This window comes from Streptopelia decaocto (assembly GCF_964273445.1).
Source record: "Streptopelia decaocto genome assembly, chromosome: 13".
NCBI classification, from domain to species: domain Eukaryota; kingdom Metazoa; phylum Chordata; class Aves; order Columbiformes; family Columbidae; genus Streptopelia; species Streptopelia decaocto.
In genome coordinates, this window is record NC_138668.1 from 7795216 (window position 1) to 7814802 (window position 19587).

Here is a 19587-nt window from a genome sequence, read left to right on the forward strand (position 1 = left end):
TTCTTCTACCTTTCTATTTCTCAACACTAAGCTCTGATTAATTAATAAAAAGCTCCTTCTAGCAAAGAAGATCCTCGGTTAACAACATATTACAAGTTCCTCATGCAGTATGCTGTATTTTCTATTTCCTTTTTTCTCACCCCTTAGCAGGGGCCTGTTCTCATTTATTTGATGTGTAATACAAGAAGTCCCACTGAAGGAAATGGTATTACTTTTTTGTTTTTTTTAACAAGAGATACTGGTGTAAATAAAAATGCCAAAAAAAAAAGTGATAGACTGTTGTTAAACACTACGTATTTTTATTTCTAAGTCCTGTCTTTACATGTGAAGCCCTGGGGAAACATGCAGACAGAAATATCTCCTTCTAGAATGGCACAGTTATTTGTCTGCTTATTTCTTGGTTCTTCTGGTGATAGAGGTGTGGCAGCCAAGTTTGTTATTTCATACAAGAGACTTTTCTTATGTGTTTGTAGTGCCTCTCTCATCATCACAACGGTTTTAAGTATCACTTCATTGAGGCTAATCAAGTGCATGCTCAAGTCATGGAAATAATTTCTGATTAATTCAGTAGGCTTTTGTCTGATCCTAATTGAGCTAGGTGGATGAGGATTTATTTGGTGATTAATTCAGTCAACAGTGTTTGGACTGCTTTTTAAATGTGGAAACTGAAGTTTTAATAAAAGTTGCACCAAATAGTACATTTTAGTATTAGCTTTTTGTTTCTGTATTCTTACTGAATATCTTAGGTTTAACTTGCCTGTGTTGTTGATGATCTTATCCCACATATGCAGAACTGAAAATATTTATTGCTTTCAAATAAAATATCCTGAACAATCCATACATTAAGGAAAATGAGAAGAAATCACAGAGCAGTGAATCACAGAATATAAGGGACCATTGACATCATGTAGTCCAACTCCTGTTTAAAATAGGGCCAACTAGACCAGGTTGCTAATGGACTTACTTCAGTACGTCTGTGCCTGTCTTCTGTGGGGAGCTGACAGCTGACACAGCATTCTTGATGTGATGTCAGCAGTGCTGACCAGAGGGACAGGTTCACCTCCCTTGACTGGCTGGTAACGTTCCTTCTCATGCAGCCAAGGCTGCTGTTGCTCTTCTTTGCCTCAAAGGCACATTGATGGCTTCTGTTCCACCTGGTGTCCATCAGCATCCAGGTCCTGTTTTGCAGAGCTGCTTTCCAGCAGGTTGGCTACCTGCATGTACTGGCACATGAGGTTATTCCTTCCCAGAGACAGGACTTTCCCCTTTGTTGAACTTCCCCAGGTTCCTGTCTGGCCGTTTCTCCAGTCTGTTGATGTTCCTCTGAAGGGTGGTGCTCCAGAGTGGTCTGTCAACCACTCCTCCCAGTTTTCCATCATCTGCAGACCTGCTGAGAGTACACTCTGTCCTGTTGTCTAGGTCATTACTAAACACATAATCTTTCATTTCATTCAACTTTCTCATTTAATAATGAGAAAATAATTTAAAGTGTTTGTAGTAAAGTTAGTAGAATCCTAGATTTCTATTAATGTTATTAATTTACAATTTACTACTAATTTACAGAATCAAAAATCTACCCAACAGAGAGAATCTGCTCATCTCCTATTGTAGAGTTTTGTAATTTCTGTTAGGAGGAAAGACAAGACTTCTGCTTATACTATTTTGAGGTCATAAAGCTTTTTGAAGTGTTCATAGTAAAATAAAATGAAAGAGAATTTAAAATGACTGTGTAATGCCAGGACTTCCATTATTATATTTTGTTCGCAGGGCTGTCTTCAGTGACTGCACTCATGGCAGCTCAGCAACTGCTAACTACAGCATTACGGTAATGCCTATGTTCTGTTTCCATGACAGGATTTCTTGGAGAAGAGTAACCTACAAATTGGGGAGATTGTTGAGTTGGTGAGAGGAAAGCTGTCCAGTGGCGCCCGGCTGACACTTGGAGCTCTAACTGTCATCGATGTACATGGTAAATGTGCAGTTGCTGGTGCTCTTGTTACATCTGGGGCACCACTGCTGTCATTAGTGGGGTGAACTATTTGGAAGAGGCAGCTAAAATGCTTTCTCTAACTTTAAATAACCTTTACAGAGTTACTGCACAGTGTCTTTGGGTAAATGGAGATTGCTCAGTCCTGCACAACTATCTTCCATCTACTTAGAACAGGCACTGGAATCTAGATCAAATTAAGCTTGGTTCCCAATGCAAAACAGATGCAGATTCCTTTCTAACATGAGAGCCAGATGACTACTCTAAATGTTAACTTATATATTATTTTAAGTAAGCTAACACAGTACAAGTGTTTAGATTTTTCAAATAGTCTGTCTCTCACTCTGCAGCTCGTGATGTGGTTGCAAAATTGGTTGAAGACAAAATCACAGATCTGAATGACTTCCAGTGGATTTCTCAGCTGAGATACTACTGGGAAGAGAACGATGTAATAGTGCGAATGATTACAACAGAAGCCAAATATGGTTATGAGTATCTGGGCAATTCTCTGCGTCTGGTTATAACCCCACTAACAGATCGATGTTATAGGTAAAGCCATGTTGTCTGTGAATAACGGTTTCATTGTTTGGTTTGATCTATATTTATTTTCATTTGGTATAGTTAATAATAGCAGGAAGCTCAGCAGCTAAGATTTTCCTGTAGGTTTTGGAGGCAAATTTTATATATCTCCTCCAAATGTTGTAAAATATTTACTATGTATAGGTTTCTACACCAGTAGAGAATCATTCTCTGTAGTATTCAAGAATGTGCTTCTGAAAAAAGTTGGTAGCTCATGGAACTGGAACTGTAAAGAACTCTACAGTAGCACTGCTCAATTAATTTATTTGAAATAAGATGTACAGGTAGGGTATGCCTGCCTGTGAAATAAATGAGGTAATTACGGAGCCCTTCACAGATGTTTGACTGCAGTTAGCTTCTTGTTCCACCGCTTGCTTGCAAGAGGTTGAAATGGAAATACTTCAGTCCCCAAGGGTGAGGCATTCAAGGGCATTTGGTATTTCACTTCTTGTGAGCCCTGGAGACACGAGTCATCTCAGCGGGTAATTTTAGGTCTAGGGTTTTAAGTGTTTTGTGTTTTCTTTATAGTATCTCCAGGCAAATACATGGTGAGAATGTAAAGGTTTTACTTCAACACTGAGCTGTGAACTCACCATTGTGTAGGAGACACTTGTAGTAAGTGCTTATGTTAATACCTATGCTGACAAATGCTTCATCCTCTGGCATTCACAGGGGCATTGAAAGTGGCTGGTGCATTACCTATAAATTGGGGTTGTTAACATTAGCTTAATCTAAACTAACACTATGCAATCAGCTGTACCAGATACAATTTGACTGCAAGCAAAAGCAAGCAGACTGTTCAACACGATTTAACAACTGCTTTTGGTTGCAAAGCCTTTAAATGAGGCTTTTGTAAAATAATCAGATCACTCTGGTATTAGCAGGGATCTTATTTTTTGTATGAAAATCACCTGGAGAGCAACGTGATTCCCAGGTTTATTAAACAACCTTTATGCTTTCTCAGCTGTTCCTAAAGATTGACTTCATTTAGAAAGCCAGCTTGAAGTTCTTGTCATGAGGAGTGCCACTTGGCACTGTGAATTTGCTTGTGTAATTGAGAATATACAGGGTGGATGCATGTAATGAAAAACTTTGATGTTCCTTGCCGACCAAGTGGGTGAATTACGAGACAATGCTGTTTTTTTTTTTTTAGGGCAGGCTGCAAAGTCACTAAGGAACAAGTAAATAGTTTCCAGGAGAACCTGTATAGGAAAATACTTATCATCCGTTTAGAAACAGTGTTCTATTAAAGATTACTATTTCAAATGCCGGTGTTCTTTTTTATGTAGGACATTAATGGGTGCCTTGAAATTAAATCTTGGTGGTGCTCCAGAAGGACCTGCTGGGACTGGCAAAACAGAAACAACAAAAGATCTAGCAAAAGCACTAGCCAAACAGGTACCAAAATACAAACTCTTTTTCTTTGCATTGTTTATGTTTGCATATGTAGATATTTCTTGAAATGCCATTCTTAAGCGAGTACTGCTTGTTCTGTACCTATTCTTTACTCACAGAAATAGCTGGTACGAAGCACACATTTATGACTGTGTCTATATGGCATCCTAGTGTTGTAATCCAAAATTAGCAATAATAATCACTTCCTATTTTAGATGCTAAGAATTTTATAGTGGACTTTGTGTTAATCCTGAGAGATGTTCTCTGTGTTTCTGTTGTAGTGTGTGGTCTTTAATTGCTCCGATGGTCTCGATTACAAGGCAATGGGCAAGTTCTTCAAGGGACTGGCACAATCTGGTGCATGGGCCTGCTTTGACGAGTTCAATAGAATTGAGGTAACATTTTAACTCTGACAAATAGAAGGATAACGCTTTAATTTAAGACACAAGATCTTTTAGACTTAGACATGACAGCTTTATTGCCAATTTTCTACTTGTATTTGTGGAATAGCCTCTTTGTTTCGATAATCACTGACACAGAAATAGGCACTCAGCTGCCTGCTGTAGGAGCATGTGCTCACCTGTGCTGTGTTGCCCAAGTCTTGTGTTCTGGCTTATTTTAGCTGAAAAAATTGTTCCTGTGCAATTTCCTCTTTTGTATGTGACACTCATTTGTTGGGAAAGAACTGTCCTTCTCTTGTCCTTGAGAAATCAAGCTGCAGCTGTGGGACTGCGTTTCCCTCTGTTCAGCACAAGGCAGACAAATCCCAGTGGAGGGGTACCTGTGATGACTACCTGAGTGTCACTAACTTAGCGACTAGTTAACTAGCTGTGTAACCAGACACATCTAATCTCATCCTTGGTCTTACTCTGATTTTTTTTTTTTTTTTTAATTTGGTCACTGACTTTGGGTAAGTTTTATTATTATTTCGATGGAGTTACATTTAAGTAAATGTGGAAATTCCATTAAGATCTATTTTGTATGTTTTAATATCGCTAACACCTTAATTTCTCCATTTGTCTGCTGTAACTTGTTTTATAATGAATTCAAGTGTTAGCATTCTCATTTTCCAGTATTCTGTTAGGGTGATACTTCAAAGCACCAAGGCTGACTTACTCATTCTTTACATTTACCCTTAATTTGAGGCATTGAGTGAACCAGTCTTTCTGAAGAGTGTAAATTCTTTATCTGAGGTGAAAGTAAAGTGCTTCTGGAGGCCTCCAGAGGGAGTTCCTGTCCACCTAATTTAGCTGACTACATTCAGGCAGAGATTTGCCTTTGGAGGCTTTTAGAAGCCTCTATTGATTTGTCTACGTGGTTTAAGTAGGGAACGGTAGCACTAGCTTTCAGAGGATCTCTTCAATAGACGCTAATATTTAGCCTCAGTTATCAGACACAGGGTAATTTTCACCTGGAAGAATGCAAATATAGCCATCAAAATATATAAACAAGAACATTGTATATTGTTTCCAAGTGTTTTATGTTTTCCAATCTGTTCTGTCTCTATTAGGTTGAAGTGTTATCTGTAGTTGCCCAGCAAATACTTAGCATCCAGCAAGCTATTATTCGCAAACTCAAAACATTCATCTTTGAAGGGACAGAGATCTCTCTTAATCCTTCATGTGCTGTGTTTATCACCATGAATCCTGGCTATGCTGGACGGGCAGAACTGCCCGATAATCTGAAGGTAAATCTGGAACTCTGATTTCTTGTAGAAATTCAGAATCTGCAACTTCTGTTCTATTGTAATAAGGAGAGGAAGGCAGCAATCAAATAATACATGGTAACCCATTCAAGTGTATTCTGCTGTGCTTTTTGCTAAGCCCTAATAAGTGTTTAGGATTGTACAAAATGCACAGATGAAAGATCTCAGTCTAATCATACCAATACCGGTTCACAGCTTTGACAGTGCTCTCTCTAAGTGGAAATTCTCCAAGTTTACAATGGCTTGCTGATCCGAATACCAATTTAAATTTATTTTAACTCCGCAAGTTGCTGAGACACTGCAGAGAAAGACTTATATGCTCCTAGTTCTTTTCCTAGCTTTGCCACAATTTTTTGCATGACCTTCTACAACACATTAACCACATCATGCACTAGTTTGTCTTTTATGAAAATGAGATGAATGACACCTCCCTTTTCCTCTTTCAATAGTTCTTTAGGAGTGTGACTCTTTCTAAATATTTGTTCCTAAAGTGCTTAGCACAGACCTCTTGAACTTCTTGGTAAGATTAGGATAGAATAGAATTCTAACGCAGATTTCAGGTGATTCCTAAAGTCAGGAAAATGGAATAGAGAGTACAGAAGTTCATGAATTTATGGAGAGATACTATTCTTACAAAACAGGTACAAAGTTATTACCATGGTCCATAGTCTAAGATTATATCTTACTTTTTTTCTTACAGGCACTGTTCCGAACGGTTGCCATGATGGTTCCAGATTATGCCTTGATTGGAGAAATTTCTCTTTATTCAATGGGATTTTTGGACTCTCGGAGGTGAGAGATTGAATTTTCCACCTCAGCTGAGTCTGATATACCTAATTTCTCATATATGTGCTTGAGGCATGTAATTCTGGAAGGTTGTCCATGTTCTGTTTCTCCAGAAAGTACTTTTTAATCTCCTGCTTTATCATCAGTTCTCATTTACCACCTCATGTGGATGGATATGTACCTCTATACAGGATCATTTGGAAAATGTATCATAATATCAAACAGAATTCCTAAATGGCACACACATTCTCTGGCATGCCATAATCTACAGCTTTACTTCCTAGGTGTTCTGAGCCATCTTGTCAGCTGATGTTTGATAATCACTGCAGTTACTTTGTGTAAATAGATACTTAGATTATTTTCCTTGCATGGTAAGAGATTTTCTTTCTACATGTGATATTTTAATATCCACAGTCTTGCCCAGAAAATTGTTGCCACGTACCGTTTGTGCTCTGAGCAGCTGTCATCTCAGCATCACTATGATTATGGAATGCGTGCTGTTAAATCTGTCCTGACAGCAGCAGGAAACTTAAAACTGAAGTACCCAACTGAAAATGAAAGCGTATTGTTACTTCGGGCTTTGCTGGATATTAACTTGGCCAAATTCTTGGCACAGGATGTGCCATTGTTTCAGGTAAGCTATCAGGTCAGTGTGTTTAAGTTTTGTGATGATGAAGTCTGTTATAAGAACCTACAGCAACAGATCATTATCTTAGTTTAGAACAGTTTGATCTAGATGCTGCCATATTAGTGTAGAATTATTTCAGTCCACTGTTCTGGATGCACTTTTTGGTTCTATTAGTACTATTTTGAAAAACAAACTTTCAGTGATGCCTTTTAAGTTCTATAAAATGCTTTATATTGTATCTTGCTAGAAGTCACTTTGTGCAGCTTCATTTGTGGAAACCATTCTTTGAAGTTTGCATTCTGGCTTTGTGCTGCAAAAGAAATGTGGACAACTAAATTACGGTCAATTAGAAGTTTGAATTCAGAGTGAGAATGATGAAGTTTCTGTTTGCATGCCACTTTAACAGAAAATAAAGACTACATTAAGCTACAAAGCAATCAATATTAACGACATAAAACCTAGAGTATAAGCACACACAGAATCATTGTTCTGAAATTTCAGAACATGTACCCTTCTATTTAATCACTGAAATTCTTTCAACCACTTTCACATCTGTTCCTGTAATACTTTTAGGGGAAAATTTGCAGAAGGTTAAGCTTCCTTTTACAATATCAGTGTGTGTACGAAAAGTGCAGGCACTCGTTTCTGTCTCATGCATACAGAATACTTTCATGGCTACAGTTTTCCTGGAAGTTAGTTTTGTCCAGCTGAAGACATTTCCTCTTAAGCTCCTGTTACCTGTATGAATATTTTTTTACTTGTAGATTTTTATACTTTGGGAATTTTCTGCTTTTGTAACATGTGTTTACTTAGTGTCCTATTCTGTCTTTCCTTAACAGGGCATCATATCTGACCTGTTTCCTGGAGTGGTTCTTCCTACACCAGATTATGACCTGCTTATTAAGGCACTAACCGAAAATATTAAAAAAATGGATCTTCAACCAGTTCCATGGTTCCTTGGAAAAATTATTCAGGTTTATTTTCACGTCCTTACTTCTGGGGAAGAAAAGTATGAGAGCAGAAACACTCTTCATTCACTGTCTGTGTCATGGATGAATAGCTAATAGTTCCTGTGATCAGTTAACAGAATATTACAAACAGCATAATTTTACTGAGTAAAGGTCATGGAGTAAAAGCCTGCTTTGCTCATAGTGATTTTTTTTCTTTTTGATTCAGCCAGTCTGTGAAGGAGCTAACGTGTGCAGCCACAGCGTAGGTCTTATGGTTCAGGATAGAAAATTAAACTGAACCTGTTACTAGCTAAGGTGGTGTAGCCCAGTGAAGAGACCTCTGGACTGGGAGTCAGGCCCTGCTCCCAGTTCTGCTCACAGTCTCCTTGAGAGGTCTTGGAAGAGGTGACATTTCTCACACTTGCTTGTGCTTCACCTCCAGCTATGTATTCCAATTGTTCTCCATTTACTAGTATTATTGACCTTTTAAAGAATGCTTAACTCTTCTTTCTTAGTGATAGTGTAATGGCAAGGGTAAAAATGTGTGGCCTGGGGCAGAATCATGAGGGGCCCCTCCAACAGCAGTTCAGACTTCATGGCTTATGTTCACACTTGGCTTGTGCTGTTTTGCAAACCATACTTTGTTTTTCATTTAATAGGGGTAGTATTAACTGGTTAGGAATTTAAGCTAAACCAGAAAATACCAGCCTTAACCTGAGCTTAAAAAAAATAATCTTCTTAGGGGTTCTTCTTACAGGTCTGTTTGAAGGTGTTCTGTTTAAAGGCTGTGACTTGAGTTCTGGCAAGATCTTGTGAGCTGACTGAAGAAGTTACCACTCTCGCAGTGCAAAGTCAGCCTCTGTGGGACCAGTCATACGACAGACCCTCAGAACTGTAGTTTCAGTGCTTTTGTGTTAGCTTCATTGGTAACCAGTGATTTCAGTTTAGGCTTCTGTGCTGGGCTGTGGTCTGCAGTGTCTGCTTAGTGTACTCACATACTGTACAATAATGCTGTTACAACTGAGGGATGACATTTAGCTGGGGACAATGACTTCAGTGAGAATTGCCATGATAATCTGACTGCCTTCCGATTCGAGTTAATGGAGTGCAGATATTTAGCTGATATTTTGTCCTGTCGAGTCTGAGTGCAAAAGAGAGAGACCTCTAGTTTCATACAGATAATGCTGGCTTTTGTGCTATGGTAAAGAGTCAACCTCTTGTCACTGATCCAGGTATATGAAATGATGCTGGTGCGCCATGGTTTCATGATCGTTGGAGATCCTTTAGGTGGGAAGACCTGTGCTTACAAAGTGCTCGCTGGAGCCCTTGGCGATTTGTACACAGGTAACATCGTTCAGCCACAAACTTCTCATTAAATGAAGTTAATTCTATTACTAATGTTTCTTCTTCGCAGAGATATGCCCAGGTTGTTAATTATCCTATATTCTGCTTTCTTGACTGGAAGGTTTCCATTCATTGAACTGTTTTTGTCTGGTATATTTGCCTGGAATTATTTTTGTCTGCATTTACTGGAATAATAAAACATACTAATGTCATTATGCTTTTATGAATTTTGTTAAGCATTGTATTTGTGCATAATACTCTCAAAAAAACTAGCTCTGATAAGGAGATTGTAAGTAGTTCCCATCCACATATAATATCTATTCTGCTATTCTTTCTCTTTTTTCATGTGGTTTTGCATGTAAGACTTTGTTCTTTCCTTGTACAAGTAACAGAATTTCTTATTTACTGTTACCTAGCTGCCAGATGTCTGGGTTTTCTTGCCTTGGGCAGCTAAAGTAGGATCCTCAGTAATATTCTTATTCTATACTTGAGTTGTTGAATGAAATTAACCTATCAAATTCTTGAGCTCATCTGTTTGTCTTTTTACACAGAAAAAGCCATGGATGAATTTGCTGTTGAATACAAAATTATTAATCCCAAAGCAATTACTATGGGACAGTTGTATGGCAGTTTTGATCCTGTAAGCCATGAATGGTCGGATGGAGTTCTTGCAAATGCCTTCAGGGAGCAAGCAGCTTCTACCACAGATCATCGGAAGTGGATTATTTTTGATGGCCCAGTGGATGCAGTTTGGATAGAGAACATGAACACTGTGCTCGATGATAATAAAAAGGTAGCTTAATTTTTGCCAGTAACCTCATCCTTGATTATACATACTTTATTTTAGTGGTAGCAATATTGTTACCATGTTAGTTAAAGGAGGTGTGAGACTCAGGAAAGGCTGATGTGCTTAAAAGCATTGGCTTTTTCCCCCATTATATGAGTGGGTTCAGTAGACGATTCTAAGCTGTTACTTCTCCCTAGAAGCCTTGTCTTGATCCTGCTTTACTGAAACGAGGTTGCTCACTGAGGCTTTTTTATTAACCCTTTTAGGAGACTGAAATACGTGAATTCAGCTCTGTAATGGAAAACTGAACTTGCTTAAATTACTTAGTGAATAAATCAACTAAAAAAAAAAAAAGCTGCAGGCCACAACTGCTTTTCCTTGCAGAGTTGTTTAAAGATAGGGCATTGTTCTCTGTGTCTCTGCAAGCCATTACAGTAACACGTGGAATAGTTGAGACAAGGTCAGAAAATATCGTGTTGTGAGAATACGAATGAGTGAATGAGGAGTGACACTAAGTAGAATGTTCAGTGATTTTATGACAGGCATTGCTTTGACTGGGTGATCAGGACTGACATGACTAGATCATGTTTATGTGATGCTCTTCTTCCAGCTGTGCTTAATGAGTGGTGAAATAATTCAGATGAATTCAAAAATGAGTTTAATCTTTGAGCCAGCAGACTTAGAGGAGGCATCTCCAGCAACTGTCAGCAGGTAATGTAAAAGCATTCAGACTGGAACTGTCCCACTTGGCACATCTGTTCCTGTACCATAGTTGTTTGTTCTTCCCAGGTGTGGTATGATCTATATGGACCCGCAACAGTTAGGTTGGACACCACTGAAGGATTCCTACATGCAAACGCTGCCTCCAAACCTGCAGGATGAACACCGAGAACTGGTGCGAGACTTAATTTTTTATATAGATCTAACTTAGAAGATTAAGATGATGTTCACAGTTTGCCTGCTTGAAGGTAGTTATGCAGAATCAAAACTCTTGAAGTACTTCATGATTTAGAGGGTCCCAGATCTCCTAGAGGCTGTGGTAAATAATTTTGTAGTGACGCATGTCAAATATCATTGCAAGGAATGTTCCTGAGAGATGGAGATGCCATGAGTATTAGAAATGCAGTGTGGGAAAAATTGAAAGACTCGAAATGTTTTGAACTCATCCTTCTTCTAAGATATCTAGAGTTTAGCTTGAGAAATGCTTATAATAATATTATTAACAGCTTGATCTTCAAAGCCTTATAGCCTTAGTCACCTCATGAATCCTTGCCATATAGTCTTTTGTGTATCGGATTGCTCTCATGAATGAGATCTCTCTTTATCATGTATTGAGTACGTCCTCACTGTTGATGCTGATAAAAGTAGATATTGGTGGGAATCAGCTTTTAATCCTATAAAAATTAAAAATCCCTTTCAGTGGGCATTAAATTCTAGTGAAAGTGTCAGAATAAGATCTGTCCACAATAGGATTGGAGCTGGAGAAAACTTTGATTTCTGTGATTTGACAAGACCCCCTTTGAGTTTTTACAGAAAATTGGGACCAAATTCAAAAGAAGTACCAAGGCTAGAGGAGCTCTTTATTGACCATTTTCTTAATTCATCAAAGCAAAATGTTCATTCTTAACCAGCAGAGCGCTTGACCCTTTAGTGCATCTCCTTGAGTACTGGTCCCTGGGAAGAGGTTAGGTCATGGTTTCTCTCCTGTTTTCCTGCTTGAGTTGATGGAGCAGATACCACCAGCCGTGGTTGTTATTTCCCTGCATGCTGTGGCACTCTTGCAGGTACCAGTCAGCGCACTTTTGGTGTTGCCCAAGCAAGCAGCCATCTCCCTAGGTTGGGCTCCTGCTCTGCTGGCTGGGTTAGTAACTGCGTAACAAAACGCCTGCTGAAAACTTCTCTATGGTAGAAGCAACTTGTTTTGACCATCAGATAATGGCAATATGACTTTGTGATCGCTGAAATACTGCCTCACACAGGTCCTTACCTGATATTCCCTCTGCTGATGTGGAGAATTTCTGATGCCTTATGTTTTATTGAGAGAGAACTGAGGGGCAGTGTGAAATATGGCCACTCTTGCATTGTTGTAAAGCCATTTCCTTTTCTCCTGGTAGGTCAATGACCTGTTTATGTGGCTAGTCCAGCCCTGTTTAGATTTCGTTCACCTTCATTGCAAATCTTTTGTACAAACGTCCCCTATTCATCTGAGTTATAGCTTGATGAAACTCTATACTTGTCTGCTTGGTAAGTACCCTCAGCCTTATTCTTTTTTTTTTTCAATTGTTCTTTTTTTCCTATTTTGTTTCATGACGCAATGCAGGTAATTAGATGCAGTGAAATACCAAAAGAATTTGTTACTGTTGAGACCAGACAACAAGTCCTTTCTCACTGGTCAGTATTAATAATAGTTCTTTGGCGAGCATTCAGAGCTCTCACATTTGAACACTGGTGTCATTACAAAGCTGAACATGATCTTGTGAGTGTATTCCATGTTTTGCTTGCTGTTTGCTAGCATCTGAAGAGAATTAGGATCCTTTGTAAATATTTTTCTTCCCAGTTATTTTTATCTGTAAACAGTATTTTACACAGACAAGATCCTCACTCTGTAGTTTGGCTTTATTCCACTGAATACAAAAGTTTGTCTCAGAATACTTCTGCAAAAATGTATTATGAATTGGGATTTATGGTTATTACTGGCATTTAACTAAAATTCCAAATATATGTTTTAGATGAAATAAAGCAATCCAAGGAAGAGGAGAAGGAAAGCATGTCTAGTCAGCAGATCTTCTTGTGGCTGCAGGGGCTTTTCATTTTTGCTTTGGTTTGGACAATTGGTGGGATCATCGATGCAGACAGCAGAAAGAAATTTGATTTGTTTTACCGTGACTTGCTAGCAGGAACAATAAATGAAAACCCACGCCCTAAAAGTGTGAAGCTTACCAGAAACAATATCTTCCCAGAAAAAGGTGCTTCTTCATAACTGTATTTGCTTGGCCTTTTATAAAGCAATAAGAAAACTCGGCACATTAGGGGAGAATAGAGTGCCTGGCAGATGTTAAGTCTGCAGCATAGCAACCATCTGCCAGGCCTTGGGCAGCCCAGCTGGGTGCTTTTTCCTGGCTCTTTTAACCAGGAGTTGTATATGCCTCATGTTGCACTCAAACCATGTAGCTGAATCTGACCTAAAATAATTTGGCGATGATAATGAGGGGGGGTAGAGGTATCTCATGTACTAGAAAGCCCCCATTATCTCACAGTGTTGAACGTCTCACACTAAAATGATTGAAGTTTATTCTTTAATCAGTGGGTTTTCCTACGTCGTGTTCTTCAATTAACAGGGAGTGTTTATGACTTCTATTTTCACAAGCATGGCAGTGGGCACTGGAACATGTGGATGGAGTTCATCACAAAAGAAGAGCAAGTTATCTCCCCAGATGCTAAGGTTTACATTGATATCTTTGATTATAGAAAATAATTATTTGACTAAATTCTTTAGAGCTATCAATCAACTACCTTAGCTAGCCCTGATTCTACTATATTAAGCTGTTTAATGCTTGATCTGCAACATTTCATTAATCTCTGTAGGCTGCTTTTCATGCTTAAGTCTTAGTTCTGGTATCATCAATATTGAAGGTTCAGCACTGCGGGTGAACATGGAGCCCTGAGGTTGGCTGGTGGTTAAAATTTTAGGTTCTGCTTTTGTCTCTGTAATAGCATCTGATGGTCGGGAAATCATGGTAGGAAAAAGCCGAAGCCTGAATTTCCATTCTGTCATTTCTGTTTTTTGTGGTTGATATCATGGTATTATAGTGTGAGTTAATCAGAGAAAGCAAGCCAAGAGACTTATTACTTCCTTGGGACATGGAGAACGGTACAGAGTCCTAGATCCCCTCCATTTCCAAATAGGGGCCCTCACATTTCCAGTGGCAGCTGTGAACTAAAAGGAAGTGTAGCACAGCAGAGATCTGTAAAAAGTACCTATTCTGTATTCTGTATGTGAAATTTCAAGATAAGCGGTTTGTTCAGCTTTTCATTCCATTGTAGTTGCAACTGTCTTGTCTATTAAGTACATGAGATGTAAGATTACATTTCATTTATTGATATCTATTGCACAGCTGCTAATGATAACTGGAAGAAGAGGAAGAGAAAAAAGAATCTATAGCACTGTTCCTTTTCCTTTGCACAGCAGGGCAACAGAATTAACCCATCCTTAACTCTGCAGTTCTCCTTCGGGCTTTATATAGTGTCTATGAACCATAATATAGGTAATACTAGTTGTGCTATTTGCTGTATAAACATTGAACAAGAAGTGGGTCCATACTATCTACCAGAACCTTGTTACAGCCTAGGCTTTCAGATAAAATTATTTTTAAAAAATGTATTTGTGCTATATACTTCCTGTAGTTGCTTGCAAATATTAATGTTGATTAAGCTATAAGATGTTTGATTTTTCGTGTGTTATTTTAATTTCTTGTGTAACAGGTATCTGAGCTGATCATTCCAACAATGGAAACTGCCAGACAAATGTTTTTTCTTAAAACATATGTGGAGCATAATGTCCCTTTGCTTTTTGTGGGTCCCACTGGCACTGGAAAATCAGCTATAACAAACAATTTTCTACTACGACTTCCAAAGGAAAAATACATCCCAAGCTTCATCAACTTCTCTGCAAGAACCTCTGCTAACCAAACCCAGGATATTATTATGTCCAAGCTGGACAGAAGACGAAAAGGATTATTTGGACCTCCTTTGGGGAAAAAAGCGGTAATATTTGTGGGTAAGACAGTTTTTTCAGGGTTTTTATATCATTTTAATTCTGGCTTTAGACAAAGGAAGTGATTCATCGAGAAGAGTAATTTTGCATTTTCTCAGTGCTCTTCGGCTTTCGTCAGACACCTGAAGAAGGATTAGCTCTGCCCCCTGCTGAAAGTCTCTGGCTGTTTAAGTGGTGATAGCCTTCAGGATAGTTAATAGTGTTGCAGTGTACATGAAATAAAAGCCATCACCTCTAAGTATGCCTGGGAAGTGTAATGTTATTTGATTCTGGTTAGTTTAATGGGAAGCAAGAATAAGAAGACACAGCCTTTTTCTGCTGCTGGTTCAGTTATTCTTTCTGCTTAGCTTTGAAAGAAAACTGTAATTCCTAAACACTGAGGGGTTTTTATTCGATGTCTGTGTTCTCCGTAGATGACATAAACATGCCTGCAAAGGAAGTGTATGGGGCCCAGCCACCTATCGAGCTTCTCAGACAATGGATTGATCATGGTCACTGGTATGACAAGAAAGATACATCCAAGATGGAAATCATTGATATGCTACTTGTTTCAGCTATGGGTCCACCTGGGGGAGGCAGGAATGATATTACAGGTAGGAAATATATTGCTGTGCCAGGTAGTTATCTAATTGACTGAAGTTATGAGGCAGGTTCAGTTTTGCTGATGACATTCTACATTAACCTATTACATGTGAACCTACAGACACATTCACTGGCGGGGTCATTCCAAACAGAAGTTTGTATGCTCAAGTTCAAATCTGTACCTTTTCTAGGAGGAGTTTAATCAACATTAGATACATCTTTTTTAAATGTTGATTAAACTATGAATGATAAAAATAATTAGAGGATTGGACACTTTCTGTTTTCTATTCTTTGGAAAAGGGAGGGAATACATCTTGCCAAATCTTTCTGGTAGTTCTCTTCTGAACTGCTGCTAAGATAGGCTGCCTGCATTTACTTACAAGCATGTTGCCTGCAAGTCCATGATTCCTGTCACATCACCATAAGGGAGGTTACATTTTCTAATGAAAAAGTTATGTCAGTAAAAGCCCTAATGTAGCTACAGCTACACTGTTATAAGGCACCTTATGCTACTCTAATACAGGTATAACTGTACATGATCTGAGGACACTTTATTAAAATAACTATTTTGATATAGCCAAATTTGTAAAATTTAGTAGTGTATACACTGAATTTTGGTTTTATAAAGTTTGCTTTGTCATATCACAGTAAACAGGGGTAATGCGAACTGAAATTTAAATCACAGAATCACTCACTGGGTAATACTGGCCTTGTTGTAATGGAGGTTTGTGTTTTTTGTATTAAAAACAGTTATTCTAAGTGAAATACTGATACAAAATATAAACCAGTTTATATTTAATTTGCATCACTGCTGGGGAAGAAATTTTACAGAAACAAAGTCATGAGCTGGAGCCAGATTCAAATGTTGTTTGAGTGACAGCCAGTCCTAGAATGTGGTACCTTGAAAGGTGGAAGAATGTTTGGACATTCCTAAATCTTCCTGCATCTTTTTGTGTGTATTACAGGACGCTTCACACGGCATTTGAATATTGTATCTATCTGTTCTTTCAGTGATGACATATTAACCAAGATTTTTACTACAGTTGCTGATTGGCACTTCAGCAAAGGCTTTGAGGCTGTTTTTTTCAGGTAATGTGATATATATTTTCTGTAAACTCTTTGTCATCTCTTCTCCTGCTATTCATCTGCAGAAGTTAAAACTGTATTTATTCTCCTTCATAAGGCTGGGTAAGATGCTGGTCCAAGCAACAATGGTGATTTATAAAATGGCGGTTGATAATTTTCTTCCAACTCCTTCAAAATCCCACTATGTGTTTAATCTACGAGATTTTGCCAGGGTCATTAAAGGAGTGCTGCTCTGTCCACACACTCATTTGCAAGTAAGTTGTAGTTTAATCATGTTGCTGTAAGAAAGACCAATGGGAAAAGTATATTATTTTAATAATATCAATAAGTAAACATCTCAAAATACACGAACTGTGATTTCAATAGATTTACGAGGTTTAAAATCAGGATAGTCCCTGAATGCCTTGCTATATATGTTCTGTCTGTCTCTGAAGAAGACAGCTGTCATTTTTGTTAATGTTCTTTACATGTATTACAGCTGGTCCCAGAGGCCCAAGGCCTCTGTTAAGGCCTGTACATCAAGTCAGACAGTCCCTTCTCTTGAACTTGCAGACTACATGTACAAAAGAAACAAAAGTGGGAAATAGCTTTACAAGTGGCAAGCTCATCAGTGAACGAGGCTGAATAATTTAGCCCTTTGTTTGCCAATGGTCACAAACTACAAATCAATACTGATAGATGCATATGATTTTCATCCTGCTTTTTTCATCCATTTTCAGTAAAATGTCAGGTTAAAGGAGTATTAAAAGTTTTATTTCTGTTGGGGGTTTGTTTTTGTTGCAGAAACAGAACAAAATGGCTACAAGCTATTCAGGGGAAATCTTAGCCAGCAACAGTTTTGGGCAGGTCTTAGGTTAGAGCCCATGAGCCGCATTTTTGAAAGATTTATGCTTTATGTTGGAAAGATGAGGAGATTTGATACAGTAGAGAAAAATACTTTGACATAAGAGTCCCAGCTTGTCTTGGCAGGAAAGACAAGATGGTAACTAGGTGAGGAAGCCAGTTAAATTAGCAGATGCTGAGCCATGTGCTGAATGGCTTGGAATTGAAAGATTCCCACTGAGATTAGTACAAAATATAGCAGGGTCCAGATGGACATTTCTAGCCTTTTGTTTTTAAACAATATATTTACCTGTTTTCTTGTATTTACATTTTCAGGATGGAGATAAACTGATCAGACTCTGGATTCATGAGGTTTACCGAGTTTTCTATGATCGCTTAGTTGATGAGGAGGATAGGCAGGTATTCTTCCAGATGGTACAAGAGACAACATCAAACAGCTTCAAGCAGAGCTTTGATAAGGTATTTTGGGGTAATGCACTGGGACCAAGAATGAGAATTATGCATTTTCAGAAATACTTAGACATTGGGATTTTGTTAGTTTTGGGCACATTCTGAATTATTTTGATCAGTGCATTTAAAAAGTATGGATGGTCTTCTATTCAGTATTGAGTATTATACATGTTCTTAGTCAAGTTAATACAAATTACTTCATATCAGAATGATTCATAATTTGTGTTGGCACAGATGACTATCTGGAATAAATGTCTTACACAATATTCATCTGTGCTTTTTTAAAGTTAATATTTGGATGAACCAGTGGGAGTAGTGGGTACTTTTCTGAGAAGACTTTTGGGAACTTATCCTGTATTTGACAGCAAAGTCTCTTTGTGAAGTATGTCTGTGTGGAAACTTGCATGTCAGCCTACAGCCTATTCCCCATTTAGCTGTTGTGGTGTGTGGGGTTTGTTTGTTTGTTTGTTTTCTGGGGTGTGTGTGTGGTGGTTTGGTTTTGTTTGTTTTTTCCAGGCTAAGGTAATAACTAGAACAGCTGGAAAGCAGAGCTTCCTGCAGTATTGTTACCATGTAGATAAAAATGATTATGACTTTAAGGAAAATAATTCTCTAATAGTTTGAATTATGTGTTGATTCTTGTCTTATCTCTAGGTACTGAGTCATCTCTCACCTACTGGAGAAATCTCTGATGATAGTATTCGCAGCCTGTTCTTTGGAGACTATTTGGATCCGGACAGTAATGAAAAAGTGTATGATGAAATCACAGACTTACAGCAACTGACAGCTGTGATGGAATACTACCTTGAGGAATACAACAATATCAGCAAAGCGCCAATGTCCTTAGTAATGTTCAGATTTGCTATTGAGCATATCTCAAGGATATGCAGGGTATTGAAGCAGGATAACGGACATCTGTTGTTGGTAGGGGTTGGCGGGAGTGGTCGACAAAGTGCTACCAAGCTGGCCACCTACATGAATACCTTTGAACTCTTTCAAATTGAAATCACAAAGTCCTATGGAATCAGTGAATGGAAAGATGATGTTAAACGAGTCATGATGAGAGCAGGTGTTGCTAACAAGAATGTGACCTTTTTGTTCAGTGACAGTCAAATAAAGGATGAAGCATTTGTAGAAGATATCAACATGCTTTTAAATACTGGTGATGTGCCTAATATCTTTGCAGCAGATGAGAAAGCTGAAATTGTTGAGAAAATGCAAGGTGCAGCAAGGATGGAGAACAGGAAAATTGAAGCCACTCCCCTTGCTATGTACAATTTCTTTATTGAAAGGGTGAAGAAAAATTTGCATATTGTCTTAGGTCTGTATACAATGTGTTATTTCTCAGAATGTTTTCTCTTAGGCTTAAGTTTTCCTGCTTTCTAACTGCAAACAAACTGAAGTAATGGTATTGTTGGTTTTTTTCCTAGCCATGAGTCCTATTGGAGATGCATTTCGGAATCGACTACGAATGTTCCCTTCTCTGATAAACTGCTGCACCATTGATTGGTTCCAAACCTGGCCTACAGATGCTTTGGAAATGGTTGCTAACAAGTTTTTAGAGGATGTTGAACTTGAAGATGACATTAGAAAAGAGTATGAGTTTATCTGTCAAGAAACATACGAAGCAAATATTTGTTCCCCCCCACCCTTGCAGCCCCAACATACTTGATCAGGAAACCATTCTTATA

At 38.3% G+C, this 19587-nt stretch overlaps 1 protein-coding gene across 1 annotated transcript in view; it reads left to right on the plus strand.

Annotated features, from left to right (window-relative positions):
* The window catches only part of DNAH3 (dynein axonemal heavy chain 3), a 60619-nt gene that overhangs the window by 24377 nt on the left and 16655 nt on the right, over window positions 1–19587 (plus strand). The window contains exons 27-48 of the mRNA XM_082064449.1: window positions 1855–1969; window positions 2338–2536; window positions 3856–3964; window positions 4243–4356; window positions 5472–5648; window positions 6367–6458; window positions 6867–7086; window positions 7920–8054; window positions 9263–9374; window positions 9926–10167; window positions 10772–10872; window positions 10951–11056; window positions 12276–12405; window positions 12891–13127; window positions 13500–13603; window positions 14644–14938; window positions 15349–15528; window positions 16483–16606; window positions 16701–16857; window positions 17762–17905; window positions 18551–19217; window positions 19327–19492. Of these exons, the coding sequence (XP_081920575.1) occupies window positions 1855–1969; window positions 2338–2536; window positions 3856–3964; window positions 4243–4356; window positions 5472–5648; window positions 6367–6458; window positions 6867–7086; window positions 7920–8054; window positions 9263–9374; window positions 9926–10167; window positions 10772–10872; window positions 10951–11056; window positions 12276–12405; window positions 12891–13127; window positions 13500–13603; window positions 14644–14938; window positions 15349–15528; window positions 16483–16606; window positions 16701–16857; window positions 17762–17905; window positions 18551–19217; window positions 19327–19492 (3926 nt within the window). The remainder of the gene's footprint in view (window positions 1–1854; window positions 1970–2337; window positions 2537–3855; window positions 3965–4242; window positions 4357–5471; window positions 5649–6366; window positions 6459–6866; window positions 7087–7919; window positions 8055–9262; window positions 9375–9925; window positions 10168–10771; window positions 10873–10950; window positions 11057–12275; window positions 12406–12890; window positions 13128–13499; window positions 13604–14643; window positions 14939–15348; window positions 15529–16482; window positions 16607–16700; window positions 16858–17761; window positions 17906–18550; window positions 19218–19326; window positions 19493–19587) is intronic.